The sequence below is a fragment of the Drosophila sechellia genome, chromosome 3R (assembly GCF_004382195.2).
Source record: "Drosophila sechellia strain sech25 chromosome 3R, ASM438219v1, whole genome shotgun sequence".
In the NCBI taxonomy this organism is placed as follows: Eukaryota; Metazoa; Arthropoda; class Insecta; order Diptera; family Drosophilidae; genus Drosophila; species Drosophila sechellia.
The window spans coordinates 18787005-18811001 of NC_045952.1; the positions used below are offsets into that span (position 1 = coordinate 18787005).

The 23997-nt window shown below is 43.5% G+C and overlaps 6 protein-coding genes across 7 annotated transcripts; 3 read left to right on the plus strand and 3 right to left on the minus strand.

Moving 5' to 3' along the window:
• Positions 1–33: 33 nt before the first annotated feature.
• On the minus strand, positions 34–10553 carry LOC6607071. The gene is made up of 4 exons (XM_002031823.2): positions 10241–10553; positions 7406–7613; positions 3847–3969; positions 34–2015 (listed from the first exon to the last, which is right to left on the minus strand). The coding sequence occupies exons 2-4, from the start codon at positions 7610–7612 to the stop codon at positions 1287–1289; spliced, it is 1059 nt and encodes a 352-aa protein (XP_002031859.1). The 5' UTR covers position 7613; positions 10241–10553; the 3' UTR covers positions 34–1286.
• LOC6607072 (mucin-5AC) lies at positions 4827–6093 on the plus strand. Its single transcript, XM_002031824.2, has one exon. The coding sequence runs from the start codon at positions 4839–4841 to the stop codon at positions 5805–5807; it is 969 nt and encodes a 322-aa protein (XP_002031860.1). The 5' UTR covers positions 4827–4838; the 3' UTR covers positions 5808–6093.
• Positions 10554–13650: 3097 nt separating the features above from the next.
• Positions 13651–17868, plus strand: LOC6607074 (polycomb protein Scm). Its single transcript, XM_002031826.2, has 4 exons — positions 13651–14650; positions 14708–15625; positions 15691–16728; positions 16786–17868. Exons 1-4 carry the CDS (start codon positions 14111–14113, stop codon positions 16921–16923), a joined length of 2634 nt encoding a protein of 877 aa, XP_002031862.2. The 5' UTR covers positions 13651–14110; the 3' UTR covers positions 16924–17868.
• A 179-nt stretch (positions 17869–18047) lies between these two features.
• On the minus strand, positions 18048–19552 carry LOC6607075 (spermidine synthase). Of its 2 annotated transcripts, XM_032720255.1 has the most exons (3): positions 19359–19447; positions 18915–19108; positions 18048–18838 (listed from the first exon to the last, which is right to left on the minus strand). In XM_032720255.1, exon 3 carries the CDS (start codon positions 18760–18762, stop codon positions 18109–18111), a length of 654 nt encoding a protein of 217 aa, XP_032576146.1. In that variant the 5' UTR covers positions 18763–18838; positions 18915–19108; positions 19359–19447; the 3' UTR covers positions 18048–18108. The 2 variants fall into 2 exon arrangements, with proteins under 2 accessions (XP_032576146.1, XP_002031863.1); XM_002031827.2 differs by lacking the exon at positions 18915–19108 and having other exon boundaries at positions 19359–19552.
• An 830-nt stretch (positions 19553–20382) lies between these two features.
• LOC6607076 (calreticulin) lies at positions 20383–22264 on the plus strand. Its single transcript, XM_002031828.2, has 4 exons — positions 20383–20541; positions 20666–20770; positions 21025–21497; positions 21590–22264. The coding sequence occupies exons 1-4, from the start codon at positions 20454–20456 to the stop codon at positions 22142–22144; spliced, it is 1221 nt and encodes a 406-aa protein (XP_002031864.1). The 5' UTR covers positions 20383–20453; the 3' UTR covers positions 22145–22264.
• LOC6607077 (zinc finger protein 664) lies at positions 22257–23895 on the minus strand. Its single transcript, XM_002031829.2, has 2 exons — positions 23278–23895; positions 22257–23216 (listed from the first exon to the last, which is right to left on the minus strand). The coding sequence occupies exons 1-2, from the start codon at positions 23787–23789 to the stop codon at positions 22577–22579; spliced, it is 1152 nt and encodes a 383-aa protein (XP_002031865.1). The 5' UTR covers positions 23790–23895; the 3' UTR covers positions 22257–22576.
• Positions 23896–23997: the final 102 nt, after the last annotated feature.

Below are 23997 nucleotides of genomic sequence, written 5' to 3' on the forward strand. Positions count from 1 at the left end.
TCGGTCCTTAGTTAAGTTAATTAAACGAGATGCTTTGTAATTGAATGTCATGTCAATGCCTCATGATTTTATTTTTTAAATAAGTATATCCGTACATACGTATAATTTTGTATAGTATATAATTTTCTTCTAGTTTTTTTTTTGCAATTTCATTAGTTTAGCTCTTTTGAAAAAGGACTTTTATTTACATACACGTAGGGCAATCAATTCGTATTAAATTTATTAATGTACAGAACGTAACGTTTAAATGGTTAATTTGCTCGGTAAATTCCTTGTTAATTTACACAACACGTGGCGTATTCATGTATCGAAGTACTTGCTTGGGTAATATTTCTGATTTTGATCTACGTTAAAATCGTTATTTGTTATTAGTTATTCGTAATTCGTAATTCGTTACTCGTTACTCGTATGATTTGGAACCATTTGTCGCTTGATAGCTTAAAACTTGAACCCTTCAACAGCGCAAATTCAATAGTGACCAAATGCAGCTTTAACGAAAAGAGCGTGTGAACAGTACTTTCGGCACTATGTTAATTCTATTTGAGCATTTTTTTGTTTTGTTTTTGTTTTGCACAAGTTAAAGCACAGCGAAGCAAACGTAATGAACATAAAAACCGATTTCCGCCCGCGGAGAATGTAAACCACAATTAATAGTTGGTAAACAAGTTTTGCTTATGTGGATAAAAACGTGAAAATTCCATTTGACTAGTCAATATTGCATGCGATTGATTAATTAACGTCGACCGTTAAAACAATTATGTAAATTACACATAGATCACTATCAATTACGCATGCATGCATGCAATTACGTTTATAATCCTTAGCAGCATCGGTGTATTGACAAAAGTTTCGGCCATTTCGATCTAGTAAAGTATCTGTATCTAGTAGTATGCACGTTAGTATGGGTATGTATGTATGTTTCACATTAATCGGGGACTTTATTTTCAACAGTATCTGTGAGAGAGGTAGCATAAATCGTTACATACACCGTTGGTTATTTTCGATAAAATAGAGTTCAAATGCGAGTACATCTAGCAACGAGGGAGTAAGTTTGTCATCAAGGGAGTATGTGCACACACAACATGCCTGCCTTGTAGCCAGCCATTAGGAACCGTCGATTTGCATTAATAACCTTGCAGCACTCAGAAGCCGTTGGGTGCCCCTATCGCATCGTATCCGTTTCGGTATCTGTGTCGGTATTACATATATCTGTATCTGTATCTGCATCTGCATTTGTATCTTTATCGTGTCTGTATATCTGTGTTTGCATCTCAATCCCTACTTCCTTAATTAACGTTATGCTGACTTTTGTGAAAGCGGTAGGGAAAGGACCAGGGCACGCGGTCATTTGCATTAACCACCATCAACTCGTTCGGCTCCTCGTTGGCCCAGTTGGGCTTGTCCTCCAGCACCTCGAACCGTTCCAGACCCAATCCCACACCCATTCCCAGTCCGAGTCCCACACCCTCCGTTCCCACGTCATTGTAGCTGTCCTCGCCTTCATCGTCGTCGTCATCCACATATCTCGCCGGGTTTTTACTGGCCCCATTGCCATCGTCGTTCTCATGATTTGTTTCGTTGGCTTCATTTCCGCTGACCCGATGCCTGGCCAGACCCATTCCGGCCACGTCCAGTGGTTTCTTCGCATAGCTGAGCAACTGCAACTGCTTTTGGAGTGCCTGGGATTGTGGTCCAGTCGACGCTGATTGCTGGGAGTCCGCAAACTGTAACTGTGACGACTCCTTGTACGGCGACTGGGCCCATCCGTAGCTCCACAGTTGGCTGGGGAAATGCTTCCAGGGCAGCAGCTGTTGACGGTCCAGCTGCTCCTCACGAACTGCATCCCTTTCCCTCTCCCTCTGCCTTTCCCGCTCCAGTTCCCGCTCCACTGGCCACTGCTGGCGGTAGCGCCTGCTCACCTTGGGAGCCAATCCTCCTGCTCCCGATCCTCCACCTCCTCCTCGCAACATGACCCTCTTGCCCACGTTCTTCAGGATGGCGCGATTCAGTTCGACCTGGACACAAAAAAGGTAACATGGTTCACATAAAGTTCTGCAAAATGCTGTTAACTGCTGTAAAATGGGTGACAAATTGAAATGGAAGTGGGGTAAGCCCGGTTTTCCCTTATCCCCATGGGTTTCCCATGTACTTTTCCCGGCAAAGGGAAAGCTAAACTAGATTGACATGCATGATGGATGACCACATTGGCAATGTTGTTAACGCTTCAATTTGGATCACAAATCAAATGCCAGTGCGTTATTTCATTAATCGAGGATGAGGGATGTGGCACGATTACATTTTGAGCACTTTAAATCCCTTTAGTTACTGAACTGAAAAGCCACAGATACTTTGCCTAATTACTTTAAGTCTCAGGTGCTTGTTTAAAACTTACTTAAATATTTAAAGCCAAGATGATTAATCGTTAGAAATGTATTTATACCTTTTTCCTATCTTCTAGCTTAAAACTCAGTTTAGCTTAAATCCAATTTAAGTGTAAATGCCAACTTGCAGTTTTCACACCTTGGAAATGCCATTCTTCTGCTTCGGATATTTATTTAAATTTCTTTCTGTTTGCCAACCACTTTGCAGGACTTTTAAAGAGTCAGGTGTTTGCAGTGAGATGGGGATTCAATGTCCAACTCGTAAGTTTGGGTGACATTGCATTTTTGCCTTTTTATTTTTGGCAATGTGAAAGTCTATTTTCCTCTGCTGGAAATAGAGCACAAACCGAAACGTGATCTATTCCTTTAAGGTGTGAATAAGTGTGTCGATTCATTTAGTTTGCATTCGAATTCAAGTGGCGAATGCTATTTCAGATATCTAGCTTCCAACTTTTGAGTGTAAGATACACGTTTCTAAATTTAACTTTCCTTTAATTGTGTGGTATTAAACCTCACTTTGTTTCTTTGAAATTTCACTTTCATTTCACTCCATTTTATTTCCCTTTTATTTGCCAATCTTTCCGCAGGATACTTAGAGTCCCAGGTGTTTTCCTAGAATATTTTGCCTGCTGAAAAGCTCATCTTTCTCCGATTCGGATTGCTTTCGGGATGCACGGATTAATTTATGAAACCCCTTTGACAAATCAATAATGTTATCTGGCGTATGTGAATAGGCACATCCCTGGATGAACATGACCCTCTTTAACGGAAATTCGTGGGAGGAAAGGTGAAGCTATCAAGGCAAATCGTTTGAATTCCTCGCATTAAAACGTTTGATTTTTTTTTAAATATTTTTGTTGGCCTTTTTGTTTTTTTTTTTTTTTGTGTGTGCGCCTTTGGGGGATCGGAACGTTTTGGTAACCAAATAAACTCGCTTTGTTACCGAGCAAAAATATTTGCGTTACACATACGCCATGTTGGCTTTGTTTTTGCCACTGAGCCTGAACATGCATATATGTATGTACATATGCATATTTTTGGGTGTCAGGGCCATCCGAGGTGCTTAAGCCTCGATTTCGGGTTCGCCAGGATGTTGTTTACATTCCAGGAGCAAGCAGATGTGTGGGCTGCACAGCGTCTTCCCGTTTGGATCCTTCGCAAATTTATTAGATTCGCTAGCTGCGATGAATTAAAAAACTTTCTGCACCTGCGTTTTATGCGTTTTTATGGCTTTCGAAAAGTATTTCTCATCAGGCATTCTAGTTTTGATTAGCCCACTACATTTTCATTTATACCTTGCACCGCGACCTACTCTTTGTACCGAAGACGCGGCATTGTTCTCCGTTTGTCTGGGCCATACGAAGCCAAAGTTTTGTTTTACCCTCCTCCTACTTTGCAGCTTATTAAAAATACCTGGCCAAGTGGTCAGCCATCCCCGTTTAATGTTGCAGAACACGAGACCCACCTGGCGGGAGTTCTCCTTCATTTGCCTGCGTGCGATTTCCAGGAGCAGCCGCTGGCGCAGCACATCCAGCGGATTGACAATGGACAGCGACGGTTTGTTCCTCTTGGCCAGCAGAAAGTCATCCTAGAACGAAATACATACATATTTAGTACGTTAGATTCGCTGGCTGCCTGGAAGAAGTTTCCCAGCGCATGGCATAATAAAATCCTGACGAGGTAATGCAAAAAGTTTTAAGTCCCTGTGTTTATAAACAGTTCTGTGCTCGAAGTTTATTTTTTTGTTTTTTGATGGAAATTAAAATTATTATTAGCATCGATGGTGGGTAATCTTAAGGGCCTGGGCTATCGCATATTTATTATATCACCTTTTGTTTTTCCCACCATTCGGGAAATTATCGTTACACAAAATCTAGCAAGCTTATATTTGTGTTGTTCTACGTTTTTTCCACGATGATCAATCGGGAATTTCGTGATAAGAGCTCTTCACTGATAAGAGTGAAAACTTCAAGCTAAGTCGTGACTCACACGTAGCGACAAAATAAAATGAAAATACAATTACCTTGGGGGGCGATTAAAAAACACCTGATACTATCAGTTTACGATCCGGCCAACAACGCATATCGCAATTTCTTTACACCACATAAAAAAAGGGATTTGGATTTCGCTTGATCATAAAGAAATTAGCCGAAATTTATATGGAGTCTGGACAGGTGCTTCTTTGGAAAAATTTAAATATTATCTTTTATTTGTTGGTGTTCCTTCCAAGAAGTATTTACGTGTTTACGTGTAAACAACCAATCCGAATTCATGTTCAGATAAATATGATAATTACGATTATTGTTGGTCTGACTATCAGACAGGTTCCCTGCGATTAGATAAGAATGTGGCAGTGTGAGGTCGAAATGTCTGGCAGTGAATGGACGTGGTTATCGGGTTTCTATAAAAGCTATGTCCATCTGCAGAACCCGGTAGTATAATCGAAACAATTGCGAAATGAAGGTCCTAACTCTTCTCCTCTTCACTGCCTTGGTGGCAGTGGCATCTGGCCGCCCCAACGGCGGTTGGTTCGGAAATTTTGGCGGCAACTGGGCCAGGAGGTTCGGTTGGGGCTCCGGCGACGATGAAACCGTGCAGGAACAGAAGTGGAATAGCCAGAATCCGTGGAATCCAAATGGCCATGGTCAGGGTCAGTGGAATGGCGGACATGGTCACGGACAATCTCACGGAAATAACCAAGGCCTCGGCCAAGGAAACGGACACGGAAACAACCATCATGGTCATCATGGCAACAATCATGGTCACGGCAATGGTCATGGTCACGGTGGACACCGCCCTCCACCACCACCACCACCAACGGATCTGCCTGAGCTGACCACCGAGGATGATGTTGTATCCACCACTAATCCCGCGGAGGAGACCACTCTGGCCCCCGAGGTTCCAGAAGAATCTACTACCCAGGCACCGGAGGAAATCACCACTGAAGATGGTAGCGGTTCCTCGGAAGACACCACCACCTTGGCCCCTGAAGTTCCGGAGGAATCCACCACTCAGGCACCGGAGGAAAGCACCACCGACTCTGAGGACGGTAGCGGTTCTGAGGATACCACTCAGGCTGCGGAAGAAACCACCACCGAGGAGCCTGAAGAATCCACCACCGAGGCTCCCGAAGAATCGACAACGGAAGCTCCCGAAGAATCCACAAGTGAGGCACCCGAAGAATCCACCACAGAGGCACCCGAAGAATCCACAAGTGAGGCGCCCGAAGAATCCACCACAGAGGCTCCAGAAGAATCAACCACAGAGGCTCCAGAAGAATCCACCAGCGAGGCTCCCGAAGAATCGACAACCGAGGCGCCTGTAGAATCCACAAGTGAGGCACCCGAAGAATCGACGACCGAGGCTCCTGAAGAATCCACAAGTGAGGCGCCCGAAGAATCCACTACCGATTCTTTAGCGGTCTAGGAAGTTAGTATCATAGTTTCCAAGGTCCCTAGTGCATTTTCTGAATAATCCTTAAAAACTTGGCGTTTCCAAGTAACAAGGTTATTAAACAAAATATGGTGCAAATATTAAACTGTTATAGCTAAATTATTAACGTGTTCACCCAGAAGAAGGTGAAACCATTTCTAGGGTTAGGATTGAAACCTCATGAAACCACATCGTGTTATGTAGTCACGCATTCGCCATTTAGTTTTATAGTTTCAACAATCTGAACAATTAAACCACCCGAAAAACGAAAAAATCCAAAGTCACGTTTACTTATATGGCATTACTCAAAACTTTAAGGTTCTGAACGCATTATAATGCTTATCACCTAATTGAACTTTCGCTTTCCGAACCATGACAATATTGTTAGTTGGCTGTTCAAGCGTTGCGAGCCGATGATAAACTGATTGATTGACGTACATACATCAATCAATGAATCGCTACTTGACTGATTAGTTGGCAAATCGACCCTTATCGAAACATACATATGTAGATGCCCATTTGCTCGGAAGAACATATGTTTGTGCCCAACGATGTGTCATTTATGGTGATACAAATGGAAAATTTCGTAATTGGCTTTTAACGTCGCCTCGGGGTTGTATTTTTAATTCTGCCCCATCATAAAACATCATTTCAGTTCTTTCAGTAAATAAAATTAAATTGTTTACGTGTCCTTCGCATTTACGTGCTTAAATCTTCAATTTCGCAAACGAACTTGCCTCGCACTCCAATTCCAGCGAATAAAAAATAAAGAATATAGAATCAACTTAACAAAATTCGAACTTCTTAAAAAGCAGTGGTGAAACTTTTGATTGTGGACAACAGGAGTTGGCCAAGACAAACAGCATGTTTGGTTTTCTTTTTTCTACCATTTGTTTACCTTTAATGACGCCTGCTCAAAATCCTTGACGTAAATTTCCATTTGTTTTTTAAAACCCATAGACTGAAATCAATTTTGTTGCCATGTTCGTGTGGGTTTGAGAATTTATACGATCTTTTTGTTCAACCGAAGAAGTTTCACATTGGGGTATTCGAGTTGGTCAAGTGCCTAGATTAGATTGTGGCCAAAATTCAGATCGAAGAACCAAAAATGTGGTATAGATTTCGAGGAAATCGGAGAATGGAGATTTGCAACTATTATAAAATGCCTAATGTACTTTCCATCTCTTGATAGCTCATGTCAAGAGCTTAATCTTTTAGCAAACCTATATATCCGCATTAAATAAACTGCGTATGAGTGATGTTTTAATCAATTTATTTTTAAAGGGTTGTGAGGAACCCTTTGCGGTCACATTTTGTGGCTTCTTGTAAAGGTTAACGCATTGTGACGAACAATGTGTCAATTTATGAACCGAGTGAATGGAACCAATGACGGTTGTCAAAGGACCGATGAAATCGCCCGTTTGCAAACTGCCGAGCCAATAATTGAATATGCATTCGGAAAACATTCAAACAAGTGACGCAAAAACTGCTGCCACTCATTCACAAAGGGAGACAGCCAGAAAGAAATGCACTCCGATGGCCAGGACCATGTCCATGTCCATGTCCATACCCATGCCCATGCCCATGCCCACCTGTGAGTTCCGTATTCCATCCGGGTAGTCCAGAGGATATCCGTTTGTGCGGCCGCTTCCGCCGACCTCCGCTGCACCCGCTGCCGCTCCCGATCCTCCCGCAGCTCCTCCTGCTCCAACCGCTCCTCTTTGGGCCGTGCAGACGAGCCTTGTGGCACACAGTAAAGTTAATAACACCGGACAAAACCATGCTGTGGCTTTCATCATTCTGCAAAAGAGGAGGAAAAAAACACACACAGTGGCATGGGTCAGTGCACAATTCACAGATATGCATGCAATGCCAACAGTTTCTGCATAAAAAATGAAATAAAAATCTATCAAAATGATTCAAGAATGTGAGTATTAGTGTATATATCATATCAACCAACTCTGCTAAAAACTATGCATATTTATTAACAGTACTACAGGTTATAGGGTATGCAAAGTACCATACACTATGCAAATTTGATCTGTTCATTTGCGTGGAAAATTAAGCTCATCTGCGGCTATTATTTTTTGAATATTTTCCGAGCCACTGTCTTGTGCAAACTTTGACCTCCGCCGTTTTCCCGCTGGAATAGAGTGAAAATAAAATGCTGACAGCTAACCTGTGAAAAATGCGCAATATTCTGACAACAAGAAGTGCTCTCATAATTTATGGGTCACGTAAATATGTGGTACTTCTGAATGCGGCAGTGTAGTGCTTTATGTACTTCCGAATATGCATCTATGTAGATACATACATATATCAATCCCATGTCCCTCTGGACTCTTCAATCAGTTGGCAACTGGAGTCGGGGGCAATTTGCAAAAAGGTGCAAAGAGGAAATTAGGTTCTAAATTGAAGACGGCGACGAGTAAACGGCAGCACAACTAGATTATTTTCCTGTTGCACAGCTAAAGTTACCAGGGGAAAAGTTATTTCCAAAAAGAGGGAAAAGAGCTTAACTTGGAAAGAACAAGTTCGAAGATACTTTAGGCACATAACAGTCCATGCTCTACTAGAGTATCTTGTATCTATTAGATTGTTTCCTTTTCTTAGCCGCAGAAAGATAAGTGATTTTGATTGGACATATAATATTTTTTAAAGCCTGAAGAAATCTCTGGAAGAGCATTCACCAATTATTTCAGCTTAAGCGAACCTTTTTTTTACTTTTGATCTATAAACAAACCGTGTAAATGCATAATTAAATGAAAACCCTTTGGCGCTTTCAGGAGTTTTTTTTTTCGTCCTCCGTTCAGTTTCTTTCATATTTATTTAACATATTATTCTTTCCTCTGGTTTTTCATCATAATCCTTTCATGAGGTCACTTTTAATTGCGTAGAACAACTGAAAGTTTCACTTTGGTTTTCCCACACCGACGCAATGTAAAGCAACCATTGTTCTCAAAATGAAAGTTCCCTAATCCCCGTAACTTTGTGTAGCTAACAAAATTAAGTAACAATTGCCACAACAAGGAAAACTTCTTGCAATTTAGTGTGTGCGTACGTAAAAGTTTGAACTGCCATAACTCAAATTTCTGCATTACACAAAATTAGGTTTAACATTACTAAATAATTTATAATCCCAAGAGCGATGGCAGCTCTAAAGTTAAAACCAAATGGCCAATTTTTAGAAAATAAACCAATTTCATTACAAACTTTGTGTAAGTGAAATTAGCACATGAGTTTTCAGCAACTCAAAGTTGCACCATGAAAACACCATTTTGGGAATTATGGTGGCTCCTTTGTTTTCGGTGGGGGAAGAGGACATACAGCTCATATAGCACCTGTCACCAGGAGCATTAGACATCGCAGATAACTAAGTGCTCGAATGGCAGCCGCATTAGTCCATGCCGGCAATCACATGTCATATGGATGCCATTCGGCGAACGGGGATTTACGAATCCGCATCTGAATCCGGTGGAAATTCGTGGGCGGGTGGGTTTTGCTGGCACTTTCGGCAAACGACAATTGATGGCTATTGATTTCCCCAAATAGATCGCCTAAATGCTGGAGGAGATGTGATGAATCCATTCCTGGTAACAGCCAGCGAAGTTGCAGCGGAAATTGCAATCCAATTGAATTAGGACTCCCGAGGGAAGTGAAGTAGTATTCCCCAGCCGATATAATGAATGAATTTTCTTATTTTCTTACATTTGAAGTTGAGCAAATATTGATTTTGTGAAAGTAATATGGAATTCAAGGCAATAAAACTGCCCTGCCCCACTGAGGATTGTGCTCCTGACAGCCATTGTCATACATTCACTGGGCGACTCTGGGACCCGGAGACGGAAATCGTGATTGCCCAGGGCTACTTGCCAGGACGTCCCTTCTTGTTTTATCGGCAATTCAAAGGGCGGACCGCGGCACAAGGAAATGAAATCCCTGCTATCTATGCCAACTCCAGATATTTACATGCGTATGCAAATACGAGTATGTGAAAAGTTTTCCAGCTCCTCTGGCTGCCTGACTGGCCGCTTTAAAGGCCGTAAATCCCATTTGATTAGGCCGTAAAAAAAATCAGCACAAAAGGCCAATAATTTGGGAATCTGCAGCGCAGGGGAGGTGGGTGGCAAAGAAAATTACCAGGTGTGATTGCCGACCTAAGCTTGTTGGCAGTCTATTAGGTTTCGGCGGTGTGTTGTTACCTGAAACCGAACACAAAATGCAAAACTAATTAGCCTAAACGTTCTTCGAGCCATCAATGAAGCTTGCCACCTTTTGGGCCATTCAATTTGCGCCACATTTCCGTTGAGGTTTTCGCGCGAAATCTGATATGTTTTCGCAAAAAAGCCAAAGATCAAACACCAAACTCAAAAACATAGAAACAGCACTCTTTCGAAAAATTATTATCACATAAAAGAAGAAATCACCTTATCAGTGGTAATTGCCTCTAATTTCGCTGGATCTGCGGAACTCGGATGCACACTCGACGGATTGATTTATGACGATCGAGATACTATATATTTCGCGTGGGTTTTCGAATTGTCTTATTTTGGGAAAGAGCCCCCCTGCTTTTATGGCTTGTTTATCTTTTTCTAATTTATTTTATGTATTCACGCGTCGCGTCGCGAAACGTTAACTGATTCGGAATCTTGAACTGTTGCTGGAGCTTGTGGCTTTGGTTCCTCTGATGGATTTTCACCCAGCATCGAAATCGAATGTCGAACGCAACAGGCTGACGACGAGCGGAGGACTCACGGAGTATAGCGATTACGGCGTGTTTTTATATTGGGCGCCACGAAGCGCCCACACGAAGTGCCGGATCCGAAATCCGAGCACGAAATCCGAGGCGTCAGGATGACAGGACGACAGGACGACGGATGGGGGGCCCGAAGGAATCGGAAGGCAAAGGAAGGTGCTGAAGCCACGCGACGAGTTATGAATGAAAACGTGCGGGTACGGCATGTTGCCAGGATGATGGAAATCGCTCCGGAATCAGATGAGGCGGGTCAGACCGCGTCGTTTGGGTCTGCAATCCCCACTAATAAATCATCAAGGTGTGCGAACGCATTAGGAAATTGACGGATTGTTGGCAGTGGGTGACCCGAAGACCCTTTGTTTCGAGGTGGTGGTGGTGACGTCCCACAAATCAGGTGCTTCAGCAACATGTTGCGCGAAGCCGCAACCCCGTCAACTCTGTAATTATCGAACTCAATTAATATTTAATGAGTTTTATTTGCACATTAATTGTTCGATTTAAAAGTGACGAGGATGCGGACTCCGGAGCACTCGATGTCATGTCAAGAGGTGCTAACGTGGCCCGACATTCCGCTAGGACGGCAATCGGGCGTTAAATTGCTCGCCATAAATCCGTCAAACGTTAGCCACAGGGATCCTGGCCAGGAGATGGATTCCACGCAGGAGGTGCTCTGCCTGCTGGGTGCTTCGTCTTATTTTGGACCAATCAATTTTTATTGGGATATGCGAAGGCTACCAGATTCCGATATCCTTTCTATTTGGGCTAAGAAAAGCAGCAATCATTACTGCTGATTACCTTGAAAAGACATTTAAACGAATTTAATTAACATTTATATCACATTGTACACACAGCCAGATAAGCAATCTAAGTTATGTAGCTATAATTTGGGACCCCCGCAACTTTTCATACCATCAACTAGTTTAGCTGGCCCACGCATCACTCAAAAAAGCAACAGTGTTGCCAGCTTTCGCAATTGTCCTGCGTCCTTGGGCGCGTTGATCACCCACTTTGACATACTTTTTAATTGCTTGGAACACGTGTCTTTGGCTTTTATGTATGCAGAATGTGCATGCGTCGGCTTGTAATTAAGCACGTAGGCAAACGCCTCCATTTCCTGCCCAGCAGGATGCTTTATGGCTGATTGAATTCCGTCAAAATGCCACTCCCGCCAATTTATACGTGCTTTTATGCGAGCGTTAATGCTGTTTTGCTAGTGCAAGGCAATTTTAAGGCGCTACGTAGGGGGCTAATAATTTACTTTTCATTTTTAATAGAGTAACTAGTAGAGTCTAGCTACTTTTGCTTAGGGATTCAAGAAAGAAAGGACATCGCTTAGGGTGTAAGATGCAACCTAGTACTTCGTTCATCGCACCCATTAATGAATATGCTTATTAAGTTCAATCCCCCCACTCCAGTGCCCACGATTACAGCCCACTCGGAGCGAGATATTTCTTTTGTCCGATTTGCGTAACAAGTCAATGACTCAAGAACTCGTCTCTGGACACCCCTTTTTCTAATAGCCCATCGAGGATTTGACAGGCGACTAAGCGGTAAACGGGCATTTAATGAGGAGCAGAAAAGGCAGCCGCCTCATTTCATCCAATTATCCTTGTTATGGGCAGCCGATGGTCCCATCCAATTATGCGCGATTTGACGATTGTGTGAGTGTCAGGGAACTTGGTTTCGGTCAAGTTTAATCATTAATAATTGGGAATGTCTTTATTGAATATTAAAGAGGGACATAACGCCGCCTTCAAAACATTCAATTAACAGAGTTATCAAGTTTTTCAGCCGCAATATTTGGCTTCCAGTTGGATCTCTTTGAAACGCTACTAAATGAGCGGATTATTCTGTGAAGCACAGAAGAAGAATCAAATTACGGACCATTTAAGCAAGGCGAAGAAAAATCAAACAGCAGCAGAAGTTAGCCAAAAAGTTTGACCAATATATATTTCGGCTAATCCCAGAAAAGTTTTCCCAACTTGTTTCATCTTTGAGCCGCTTTTGTCTTGCTGAATTTACTGCAAACGAAACTCACTCAATTTCTAGTAATTATTTGCAAGTGATTTGCCAGACTTCTTGACATTTGCGACCTTCTTCAGCAAATAAAATTAACGAAAGGTACGCAAATAATATTAATTTGCTAATAAAGTCTTAGGCCAATCGTATAAGCCCTTATTTTGATAGTAAGATATTTTCGTATTTCAGTATCGATTGTTTCATGGTTTTGGTAATTACGAATACCGCTCCCCTTTGTTATTCATGATTTTATTAAAATATCAAAACTTTCCCCTTTTTCAACCCATTTTCCACTATCTGAACCGCTTTATTGCGAATTTCTCCCAGTTTAATGGAAATGTTTACATACCAGAGCGTTCCATAAATTGGTAGATATTAGTTTTGTTGACTAACCCATATTTTTTTTTTTCAGATTTTCGGCTGATGTGAGCCGAGCACCACACTTGCAAATTTAAAGACTCTTTATATTATTGAACTATTTACGCCCACTTGATGCTGTGCAAATTTGATTAACGGGCGTTTTGTTAGTTTTACTTGAAAATACTATGCGCTGATATTGAAACGTAGGAATTCGAATTGATTTTATTTTAAAAAGTTATTTTATTTTATATTTATAACTTTAGATTCTCAGAACCAAAACAGTTCAGTTTACTAGCGTAAATAGCTTATAAATTACGCTGTACAATTTATGTCAGGGAATCCAAATTTGCTGTGCGATGTTAAGGGCTTATCTTTTTTATTTATTTATACTAGCAGTAAAATGAAAACAACATTATGGTATAAGTATTGAACATTATCTACTTCGCCATTTTAATTGACTATTGTAAGTTATGTGATAAATAATAAAACAATTTCTTGCAGTAAAATACGCTGTAAAAAGTTGGTTTCAAAATTCGTTTAATTAACAAAATTGGTTTTTCCATTAAACGTTATTTTAAAATAACATTTAGTTGCTTCGATAACATTTTTTGATTAGTCACATTTCTTAAGTATTTATATCGCTTCGTGAACTGTCACGGGTAGGCGACTATCGATAAGCGCAAAGTTCTGAATGCCACCACTAGAAAAACAAATATGGCGGAACCGTGCGTAAAAGTAAAAAAAGTGTAAAATTTTGCAGTTTAACCGACTCAAAATCATCTAATTTCGGATTGAAACCGCGTAACAAGATCCGCGCCACGCGCTAAATATAAATCCCGATCTTTGGTGAACCAGAAACTAACTGTGCGGCTCGCGCTTGTTTTCGTTGGGTGATGCGATGCGATTTGGCCACCAATTTGTTATTACGTGACCTCAAGAACGCCGCAAAATTTCGCCAGGCCAAATCGAAAGAAATCGGAAAGTTAGTGCAGCAAAACAAAACTTGCTATTGGTGGCTAGTGATTCAAGGCAGCCGCAATGCGATTTGACCGCCGGATCGGAACACACGAAATCGAAATCGCCTGAGATGCCAAGGGGCTTGCCGGCGGGAATCAGCAAGTGCTACTACTAGGACAGCCCCCAGGGAGCCACGCGAGAAACCATGTCAGGCGGACGTGATAGCAGCAACAGCAGCGGGAGCAATTCTGCTGCGGCAGGAGCCAGTACGAATGCCACCTCCTCCGCATCCGCCTCCTCCACATCCACATCCGCCTCCCCTGGAAGCACAACATCGCCCGCGTCCACGCAACGTCAACGGGGAAGACCGGCCAAACGAGCCACATGCACCTGGTGCGGCGAGGGCAAGCTACCGCTGCAGTACGTCCTGCCCACGCAGACCGGCAAGAAGGAGTTCTGCTCGGAAACATGCATTGCCGAGTTCCGCAAGGCGTACAGCAAGGGGGCGTGCACCCAGTGCGACAACGTCATCCGCGATGGAGCGCCCAACAAGGAGTTCTGCTCGATCATGTGCATGAACAAGCACCAGAAGAAGAACGGCTCAACCAGGCACAGCAGCGGATCGGCATCGAGCAAGGGTTTGGCGGAAAACGAGCGCAAGTTGCTGGCCAGTGGAGCGCCCGCACCAACGGGGCCCTTTCAATACGAGAGCTTTCACGTCTTCGACTGGGATGCCTATCTAGAGGTAAGTCAAGCTGGGATAACGCTTTAACCCGAATCTCATACTTTTTGTGGTTTCTAGGAAACGGGTAGCGAAGCTGCTCCTGCAAAATGTTTCAAACAGGCTCAGAATCCTCCCAATAATGATTTTAAAATCGGAATGAAGCTGGAGGCTTTGGATCCACGCAACGTCACTTCCACCTGCATTGCCACCGTGGTCGGAGTGCTTGGCTCGAGACTGCGGCTACGCCTGGATGGAAGTGACTCCCAGAATGATTTTTGGCGGCTGGTCGATTCCACGGAGATCCATGCCATTGGACACTGTGAAAAGAACGGCGGCATGCTGCAGCCGCCTCTGGGATTCCGCATGAACGCATCCAGCTGGCCCGGCTATCTGTGCAAGATACTCAACAATGCCATGGTGGCGCCAGAGGAGATCTTCCAGCCAGAGCCGCATTCGCCAGAGGAAAACCTGTTCAAAGTGGGCCAGAAACTCGAGGCTGTCGACAAGAAGAACCCGCAACTCATCTGCTGTGCAACAGTAGATGCTATCAAGGATGATCAGATCCATGTAACATTCGATGGTTGGCGAGGGGCATTCGACTACTGGTGCAATTACCGATCGCGTGACATTTTTCCCGCCGGCTGGTGCGCTAGAAGTTGCCATCCCATGCAGCCACCGGGCCATAAATCGCGCATGGACTCCAGCTCTAGCAAACAACGATGCCCTCGACCACGCTACACTGTTGTAGCTGAGTCCGAGGCTATGGTTCCCGCTTCCCCTGCCACAGCCCACTTCCATCCGAACTGCAAGGGCGGTCCGTTCATCAACAATTCCAAACTGCCCTGCATGGTGACAGGACCCACTTACCAAACGCTGGCCAAGCTTTGCCTGCAGGAGGTTTTAGCTGCCAGCACGGATACGCAACAGCTCTCAAAGTTGCTGTTTGCCCTGGAAGGTGATGTTCACATCGTGACGGCAGCGGGGAAAAATTTCACAGTGAGTTAAAGATATATTTAATTCATTGAAAATCATGTTTAAAACGCACTATTTGTTTTTTAAAGGTAAAAATACCATCGCCAATGAGAATGAAGGATGACGAAAGCCTGGCCGAATTCATCGAAACGCTGTGCACTACATGCCGGGCATGTGCGAATCTCATTTCCTTGGTCCACGAGACGGAGGAGTGCAAGAAGTGCGCGAATAGTCGGAAGCGTCAACTGACTCAGTCAGCCACACCGCCTTCCTCGCCAGTGCTCGCCGACAAGCGAAACCGTCAGTCCAACTCGGCAACGACATCACCGTCTGAGAAGAATATCAAGCAGGAAGTGGGTGTGGGTGTCAAATCGCCAGTAGAGTCCAAGTCGAAAAATTCGACGAACAATGGCAAGGAGCCAGCAAGCCAGCAAAACAGCAACCACAGTATCAACAATAACAACAACAGTGCCAGCAAGTCCAGCAACAAGGTGGTCATAAAATCAGAGCCCAACGGAGCGAACGCGCAGACTTCCTCCACAACGCAGGCTCTGCGCAAAGTACGCTTCCAACACCACGCAAACACGAATACGAATAGCTCTGCGACAAACGGAAACCAGGATACGAGCCAGACCACGCACGTATCTACCAGCCATTGCAGCAGCTCGTCAACATCGTCCAGCACAAGCCTTGCCGGCGGTTCGGCGAACACCAGCACAATTGGCAAATACTTGGCGCCTCTGGTGGCGGAAGTTCATCCGGAGCAGGCCAATGTCAAGCCCTCGAATAGCTACTACAAGAGTCCGACGACGCTCTCGTCAAGCGCATCGTTGCCGACATCCGTGTCCACGCCGTTCACGGGCTGTCATTCAGCCTCGTCCACTGCACTGGCTGCAGGTGGAGTTACAGCGGCTAAGGCGGCCACCGCGCCGGCTGGAGCAGCGGCAACTGCGGGAGCTTCTCCAAGCTACACCGCGATTACCTCACCCGTGAGCACACCCACGTCTGCTTTGGCAAACTCACATCTGCGGTCGCAGCCCATCGACTGGACCATCGAAGAGGTGATCCAGTACATCGAAAGCAACGACAATTCCCTCGCAGTTCATGGTGATCTCTTCCGAAAGCACGTAAGTAGTAGCCAATAACTCATTAAAAAAAATAACTTACCCAAGTTTTGTTTGTAGGAAATCGATGGAAAAGCTTTATTATTGCTAAATTCAGAGATGATGATGAAGTACATGGGCCTGAAGCTAGGACCAGCCTTAAAAATCTGCAATTTAGTCAATAAGGTCAATGGTCGTCGAAATAATCTGGCACTCTAAACAAAAAAACATTAAGTTTCAGGCAGCAGACTCGGTTCGGGTTTGACTTATATAGAAATTGTTAACAAATTAGTACCTCCCTTTAACGTAAAGCAAAGCAAACATGAACGATATTCATAGATGTGTTATGTGTTGGCCATTCATGAGGAAAGAATCCCTACCCTATTTTATTATATTGATAATATAAAAAACGCTATAACAAATGTAATCGCGAAGACATGAAATTTCCTATACAAAATCAATCGCATAACAAATTATACACAGCCAAGCTCCGGTTTTCAAAACCATTATTATTATTTTTTGTCCAACTGCTCGTGATTCTTTTTTGGAATACACATTTACAAATCGAATTATTTAGGTTTATTCAAATTTACCCAGTCAAAGGAGTGGAGTATACGTATTAGTTTAACCATCTATTTCGAAAAATGTGAAATAGTTCTAAATTGTACACAAAATGATTCGACTATTTCAAAAACTGGAGCTCGGCTACCAAAATCGCAATGCACATACATTATATTTATTACACATAAACACGCACATTAGACACCAAAATCTATCCGACACAAAAAAAATGATAATTAACTTTAGAATAGGCGAGAGAAAAACAAATATTAAATGATTGTACATATTTTACATATAATTTTGTAATTATGATCAATTGCGTTTCCTAACTATAACACTATTTAATTAGTCATTAAACAGGTTGAAGATTTAATTTCTATTAAGTTATTGAAATTGAATATCAGTTTTTAGTTAATTCTTTACATGCAGTTAAGGTCATTTTTGCATATAAGAACCGCTTCCTTTTGCAATATATGCGAAATATAAATGAGAGTAGCATTCGGTCGTGTAAAGTATTGCAATAAGTCTCATTATGTTAACCCAACATCCACTTACAAATACAAAAATTAAATAGAGCCAAGTGTATATATCATTACGTAATAATCATTACAATTTGTTCTATTTTCAACAGTAAAATAACTGAAAGATGGTAGTCGATACTCAGGCTCCAAAAATTCCACTAGCGGATGTTGATAATTGCTGATGAGAAGTGAAATTGAATCATTGCAATCGTCAGCATTTGTTGAAAATATCTTAGAATTTAAGAAACGAGTATAAACAAGTCGTATTATTGTCATATTTATTTTTAACAAACGGATACACACGAATCATTCCGCAACCTGGTCATTCGTAAAAGTGCTTCTGCACCCATCGAGGCAAGGCAAAGGCGACGGAGTGAACTTCGGAGGAGTAGTACCTTAGGTCTATGGCATCGATTTCGGACTTTCCGAGCTTGGGAGTAGCGAAATCCTGGTTTTTGTTCAGGGAGCCCATGACGAAGCCAATGTGGCCGCAGGGATAGGACGGAACGGAGGTAACGGCATAGGCCACCTTAGCAAAGTGCTCCTTGCAGCCGGACATGGTCTTCTTGATGTAGTCCAGATCCAGCCAGAAGCTACCGCCCTGGGAGCACACGATTCCGTCTTCCTTCAGCGCGTGTTTCATTAGCTCGTAGTAGCTTTCCTGGAACAGGCTCACTGCCGGACCAATGGGATCCGAGCTGTCGGTGATGATGACATCAAATTCGTTCTTGTGTTTCTTCATATAGTCGAATCCATCGCCAATGGTCAGCTTCAACTTCTCGTTGGCGAAGCCACAGGCCATCGCCGGGAGATATTGCTTGGACAGCTCGACGACACGGTCGTCGATTTCCACCTGATGCACTTCCTCGACCAGTGGATGCTTTACCACCTCGCGAGCAACGCCGCCATCGCCACCGCCCACGATCAGGACCTTCTTGGGATTGGTATGGGCGCAGAGCGGCAGGAAGGATATCATCTCCTGGTACGAGAACTCATCCCTGGCCGTGCACTGGATGATTCCGTCCAGAATCAGGCACCGTCCATAGGTTTCGCTGTAATAGAATTATCAAATTATTGATTTTTTCAGCGGCGCAAATGTACCCAATGTTCGACTGGAGGAACTCAAACCTGAAATACGAGCTGACTTGTTATCAGTATTCTGTCTGTCGTTTTTGGCCCTAGATGACTCCATCGATAAGGCTGTTGGTGCAGATCAAGAATAAACACACGAAAACCAAAGGGTCCGAAAATGCTGGCTGGGCAATTTGTGTTTGAACAACCAGTGGAAAATTTTCGATTTCTACAATCTATGATTTAGGGACCTTCAATGTAGGATACATATGGGATTAGGCTATTGTAGGTTAGTCCTTAAAATCTCAACAGCTTAAGCTGTTAAAAATTTCGGATGTGTGCGTCTTTATAATAATTTTGATTTAGTTTTTTAATCTCAATCTAAGCTAATTTATTTTGATATCTTTCTTCAAACTTCAGTCTAGACTAGACTGAGGAATTTCGGATGTAAACAAATGGGGCTGTGTGTACAAGTATTTGTTTATCTTTCAGTTATCTTACGTTTCAACGATCTGGATGTCCTGGAAGCGGGACTTCTCCTTGTGGATGACCTCCTTGACTTTCAGGGAGAATGACTGACCGGGCCAGAGATCGGCCTGCAGTTCGCTGAACCATCCGTTGTTAAGGGAATCCATTTGTTTAATGCCGCATTAGAATCAGCGTTTGATAAGATTGGCTCAACACGTGGGCTCCACACGAACTTACCGTATCTGCCAGAAAGCTAGGTCTTAAAAAATACCTTAGAAGGGTAATTGGTATAAATACCAAAGCTTTTTTGTTTTAATTAATTTTATTTAACTTTTCCATTTCTGGCTATTTATCTTTTCTATTAATATAATACATTTCCAGCGAAAACTTCAATTGTTTAATGTAATAAAGCCAAATGTAAAAATGAGCACTTATAAAAAAAAGTTCCTAAACTTAACGAAATACAGGTGCAACGTTTTGTAATTTCTTTATTTGATTTTTATTTGTATTGTTTTTACATTATAGATTAATTAACATCCTAACTTTTTAAATACCGTGAACTTTATCGGGTGAAATCTTAATTGGTAGCATGTGGTAAGTGTGAGTATAATTTTAAAATCCGTTAAGCCGTTAAAAAGCTTAGGAATGTTCTGGAAACACAACTGTTCTTGCTGTAAATGCAATTATTAAGGATATTGGGAATATGGAATTGTCATTGAAATAATTTAATGTTTTGTTAGCTTAGCCTGCTGCAAGTGATTAGTTGTAGGCCAAAATAAATTTTTTTTTTATTTTAAGATTTAATTTAATTAGCAAACGGTCACTTTAGTGTTTCTAATTCCAGCTCAAGCAATCGATAGTGACAGGGCAGCATGCGATTGCTTATCGAAAACAGCCCTGGCCGGTGAAAAAGAATACGTAGACATCCCTGATTGGCCTGATTTGGGCCAATGAAAACGTTCCAGCAAACCAATTTCAGTAACAAGCCGTCCCGCTCCGACACGCATGAATCAGATGCAATAAATAAATAGCACTTTCTTGCCGGCATTTAGCACTTAACTTTAACCGAGTTCGGACAACCATCGGAGTTGGAAGAGTCAGTCCAAAAAGTGGTGCGGGATCGTTCACATGATGTGGTGCAAAACAGTGATAGTGTTGCTGGCGACAATCGGCTTTATTAGTGCCGAGGTTTATCTGAAGGAGAATTTCGACAATGGTAAGTGGTAGTCATCGCGTTCTATGGCCGCCATGTGGTCCTCCGCTCCTCTTCAATGAATAACGAAAGGAGAGACGATAAAAAAAAGAAGAATAATATAAGCCACCCTCGCTTGTTCCCGCAGAAAACTGGGAGGATACGTGGATCTACAGCAAACATCCTGGCAAGGAGTTCGGAAAATTCGTCCTCACCCCCGGCACCTTCTACAACGATGCTGAGGCCGACAAAGGTAGCGTATATGTGTCGATGTGTCGTCACTCCCTTTTCCAAATCTTTCTCTTCGCTCGTTCTGCCATTTTTATTTTTTCGTCGGCGTGTTATCTGCATTTGTATGTGCCCGTGTATGTGGAGAACATGAGCACGAAGAAGAAAAACCACTACGTGTACGTTTTCGAGTAGCTATAGTAACTGTATACACATTTTTTCTCTCCCCCCTCCTCCGCTCTGCGCGTATTCGTATTGATGTGGACACATATTATATAGGCATTCAGACCTCTCAGGATGCTCGATTCTACGCGGCCAGCCGCAAGTTCGATGGCTTCTCCAACGAGGACAAGCCCCTCGTGGTGCAGTTTTCCGTGAAACACGAGCAGAACATCGACTGCGGCGGCGGCTATGTGAAGCTGTTCGACTGCTCCCTCGACCAGACCGACATGCACGGCGAGTCGCCGTACGAGATCATGTTCGGCCCGGACATCTGCGGACCCGGCACCAAGAAGGTCCATGTGATCTTTAGCTACAAGGGCAAGAACCACCTAATCAGCAAAGACATCCGCTGCAAAGATGACGTGTACACCCACTTCTACACGCTGATTGTCAGCCCCGACAACACGTACGAGGTGCTCATCGACAACGAGAAGGTGGAGTCCGGCAACCTGGAGGACGACTGGGACTTCCTGGCCCCCAAGAAGATCAAGGATCCCACTGCCACCAAGCCCGAGGACTGGGACGATAGGGTAAGTTGTAAATTCCCGCCCAAATCAGACTTTAGCCCCTCGAAAAACCGGTTTGGCTCATTGTTATTAAACAACAACGTACATCTCTGTAGGCCACCATTCCCGATCCCGATGACAAGAAGCCCGAGGACTGGGACAAACCAGAGCACATTCCTGACCCAGATGCCACCAAGCCCGAGGATTGGGACGATGAGATGGACGGCGAGTGGGAGCCACCGATGATCGACAACCCTGAGTTCAAGGGCGAGTGGCAGCCAAAGCAGCTGGACAACCCCAACTACAAGGGCGCCTGGGAGCATCCCGAGATCGCCAATCCCGAGTATGTGCCCGACGACAAGCTGTATCTGCGCAAGGAGATCTGCACCCTGGGCTTCGATCTCTGGCAGGTCAAGTCCGGCACCATCTTCGACAACGTCCTGATCACGGACGACGTGGAGCTGGCCGCCAAGGCTGCTGCCGAAGTCAAGAACACCCAGGCGGGCGAGAAGAAGATGAAGGAGGCCCAGGATGAGGTGCAGCGCAAGAAGGACGAGGAGGAGGCGAAAAAGGCTTCCGACAAGGACGATGAGGACGAGGATGATGACGATGAGGAGAAGGATGATGAATCTAAGCAAGACAAAGATCAAAGCGAACACGACGAATTGTAAGGACGTCTAGGGAAAATTACGTCGAGAAATATTCGGTATTTTTTGTGTGTTGGTAGCTGCTTTGATGTTCTAAGCAAACGGAAACCACAATTACAATTTGTAAGACTTATAATTTATAAACATACAACTTGTTGTTTTATTTCCAATGCTCTTTTGGTGTCATTTAAGGGTTGATTAACTTGTTTGTTTATCAAAATGGTGGTGCCACGTGAACAAATCACGGCCAAATGGCAACGCTGTCTACATCGTCGTGTCTACATCGAATTTTGATTTACACAAAAACGGTGTTGCCACTCCAAATGGTTTTCAAATTGCTGTTCGAATTCTACGAAAATATTAATGCACATATAAATAAATTATAAATATTAATTTAAGTAAATTCCAATATGAACTATAGAAACATTATTTCAATGAGATATAAATATATCATCATCACTTTAGCTTCGGCTTTTGATCTCCATCCCGATGCTTTCCCAGAAAGTGTCGCTTCAGATGATGTTTCTCCCGGAAGTCCTGCAGGCAGATAGAACACTTGTAGGGCCGTTCATCCGAGTGCCGTCGTCGGTGCTTCGCCAGGTTATTGTTGTCCGAAAAAGTCTTGGGGCATTGGGGGCATTGGTAGGGCTTCTCGCCCGTGTGTATGCGGATGTGGACCTTAAGGGCCTGCTTGGAACGGAAGTTGGACACACAGAACGGACAGGCATGCGGCCGCTCGCCCATGTGCGCGTGAATATGCACCTTGAGGGCCGACTTGTTGAAGAATCCCGTCTGGCAGTATGAGCATTTGTGGGGTCCGTTTCCCTGTTTCGATTCCGCGTGGATCAACAGGTGCGCCTTGAGGTTTTGTTCGCGAGTAAAGGCCTGCTGACAGTGGGGGCACTGAAAGGGCGAACGCTCCTGCATATCCTTGCATTTGTGGCTGTCCAGGCTCTGGGTGCTTGAAAAGACTTTCAAGCATACCGGGCACTCGACGGTGGAATTGCTGTTGCGATAACATAGGTGGTTATCCAGGTCGGCCTTGAACAGAAAACGCTCTTCGCAGTTTTGGCATACGTGTGAATTGCTGTGAACCCTGTGGAATGAGGTATACAGTTTTAAGAACAGGTGAAATCGTAAGTATTGATTGTACTTACTTCATGTGGTGCAGGAGGCTTATTTGGTGCTTGAACTCTTTGATGCATATCTCGCATTTGAAAGGTTGATTCTTGATACTCCTCAACTGTCTGCCAGCTCTACTGGTAGTTGTGGAAGACTTGGTTGTTCTGGGAGCTGTTTGATGTGATTTTTGTAATTCATTGTTGAGCTTCTTCTTTGCTACCAGACTGCCTTTGTCAAGGTTCTCAATGAATAGGAAGTCCTCCGCGTTGGGCTCGTCTTTGATGACCTGCCCGTTTAATATCGCCAAATAGAACTTCTTATAGTTCTCCTCGCATCTCCGCTTGAATCCGTAAGCAGTTCGTGCATCGTGGACACAGGAAATGCAGATTTTTTGGGGCAGTGCGTCGTCGGGATCCAACTGCACGTCGGCACATGTCTTCACCATCTCAGCGAGCTTGGCTCCGTCAACATATTCTTCCAGCTGCTCGTCGAAAATGCCCAGCAAGTGTTCCGAGTAGCCGCCACAAATTCGACACAGGTCCTCCATTGCTTAATCGCTGTTTAACTGCAGGTCATTTTTTTGGTAAACAATAAACTATGGATTAAGCTTTTGTTTGCTTCTTTGTTTGGCTTTGGCTTAATAGAGATGTACTTTCCCGCCGTGACCCCTAGTGACAAAAATTTTAGATCACGGAATTTATAAATGAAAAGTAAGCAAAGTTATGTTGTTAATAAAATAACAAGAAATTAATAAT

What these genes read in the sequence shown, in the direction of transcription:
- LOC6607077 (XM_002031829.2), bottom strand. Translation starts at nt 23,789, where the DNA reads ATGGAGGACCTGTGTCGAATTTGTGGCGGCTACTCGGAACACTTGCTG. An exon ending in AGCCTCCTGCACCACATGAA is followed by an intron (nt 23,217 to 23,277) that starts GTAAGTACAATC and finishes CTCATTCCACAG; the next exon opens with GGTTCACAGCAATTCACACG.
- LOC6607076 (XM_002031828.2), top strand. Translation starts at nt 20,454, where the DNA reads ATGATGTGGTGCAAAACAGTGATAGTGTTGCTGGCGACAATCGGCTTT. An exon ending in GAAGGAGAATTTCGACAATG is followed by an intron (nt 20,542 to 20,665) that starts GTAAGTGGTAGT and finishes TTGTTCCCGCAG; the next exon opens with AAAACTGGGAGGATACGTGG. An exon ending in CGATGCTGAGGCCGACAAAG is followed by an intron (nt 20,771 to 21,024) that starts GTAGCGTATATG and finishes CATATTATATAG; the next exon opens with GCATTCAGACCTCTCAGGAT.
- LOC6607071 (XM_002031823.2), bottom strand. Translation starts at nt 7,612, where the DNA reads ATGATGAAAGCCACAGCATGGTTTTGTCCGGTGTTATTAACTTTACTG. An exon ending in ATGGAATACGGAACTCACAG is followed by an intron (nt 3,970 to 7,405) that starts GTGGGCATGGGC and finishes ATTTCGTTCTAG; the next exon opens with GATGACTTTCTGCTGGCCAA. An exon ending in TGAAGGAGAACTCCCGCCAG is followed by an intron (nt 2,016 to 3,846) that starts GTGGGTCTCGTG and finishes TTTTGTGTCCAG; the next exon opens with GTCGAACTGAATCGCGCCAT.
- LOC6607072 (XM_002031824.2), top strand. Translation starts at nt 4,839, where the DNA reads ATGAAGGTCCTAACTCTTCTCCTCTTCACTGCCTTGGTGGCAGTGGCA.
- LOC6607074 (XM_002031826.2), top strand. Translation starts at nt 14,111, where the DNA reads ATGTCAGGCGGACGTGATAGCAGCAACAGCAGCGGGAGCAATTCTGCT. An exon ending in ACTGGGATGCCTATCTAGAG is followed by an intron (nt 14,651 to 14,707) that starts GTAAGTCAAGCT and finishes TGTGGTTTCTAG; the next exon opens with GAAACGGGTAGCGAAGCTGC. An exon ending in CAGCGGGGAAAAATTTCACA is followed by an intron (nt 15,626 to 15,690) that starts GTGAGTTAAAGA and finishes TGTTTTTTAAAG; the next exon opens with GTAAAAATACCATCGCCAAT.
- LOC6607075 (XM_002031827.2), bottom strand. Translation starts at nt 19,492, where the DNA reads ATGGATTCCCTTAACAACGGATGGTTCAGCGAACTGCAGGCCGATCTC. An exon ending in GACATCCAGATCGTTGAAAC is followed by an intron (nt 18,839 to 19,358) that starts GTAAGATAACTG and finishes ATTCTATTACAG; the next exon opens with CGAAACCTATGGACGGTGCC.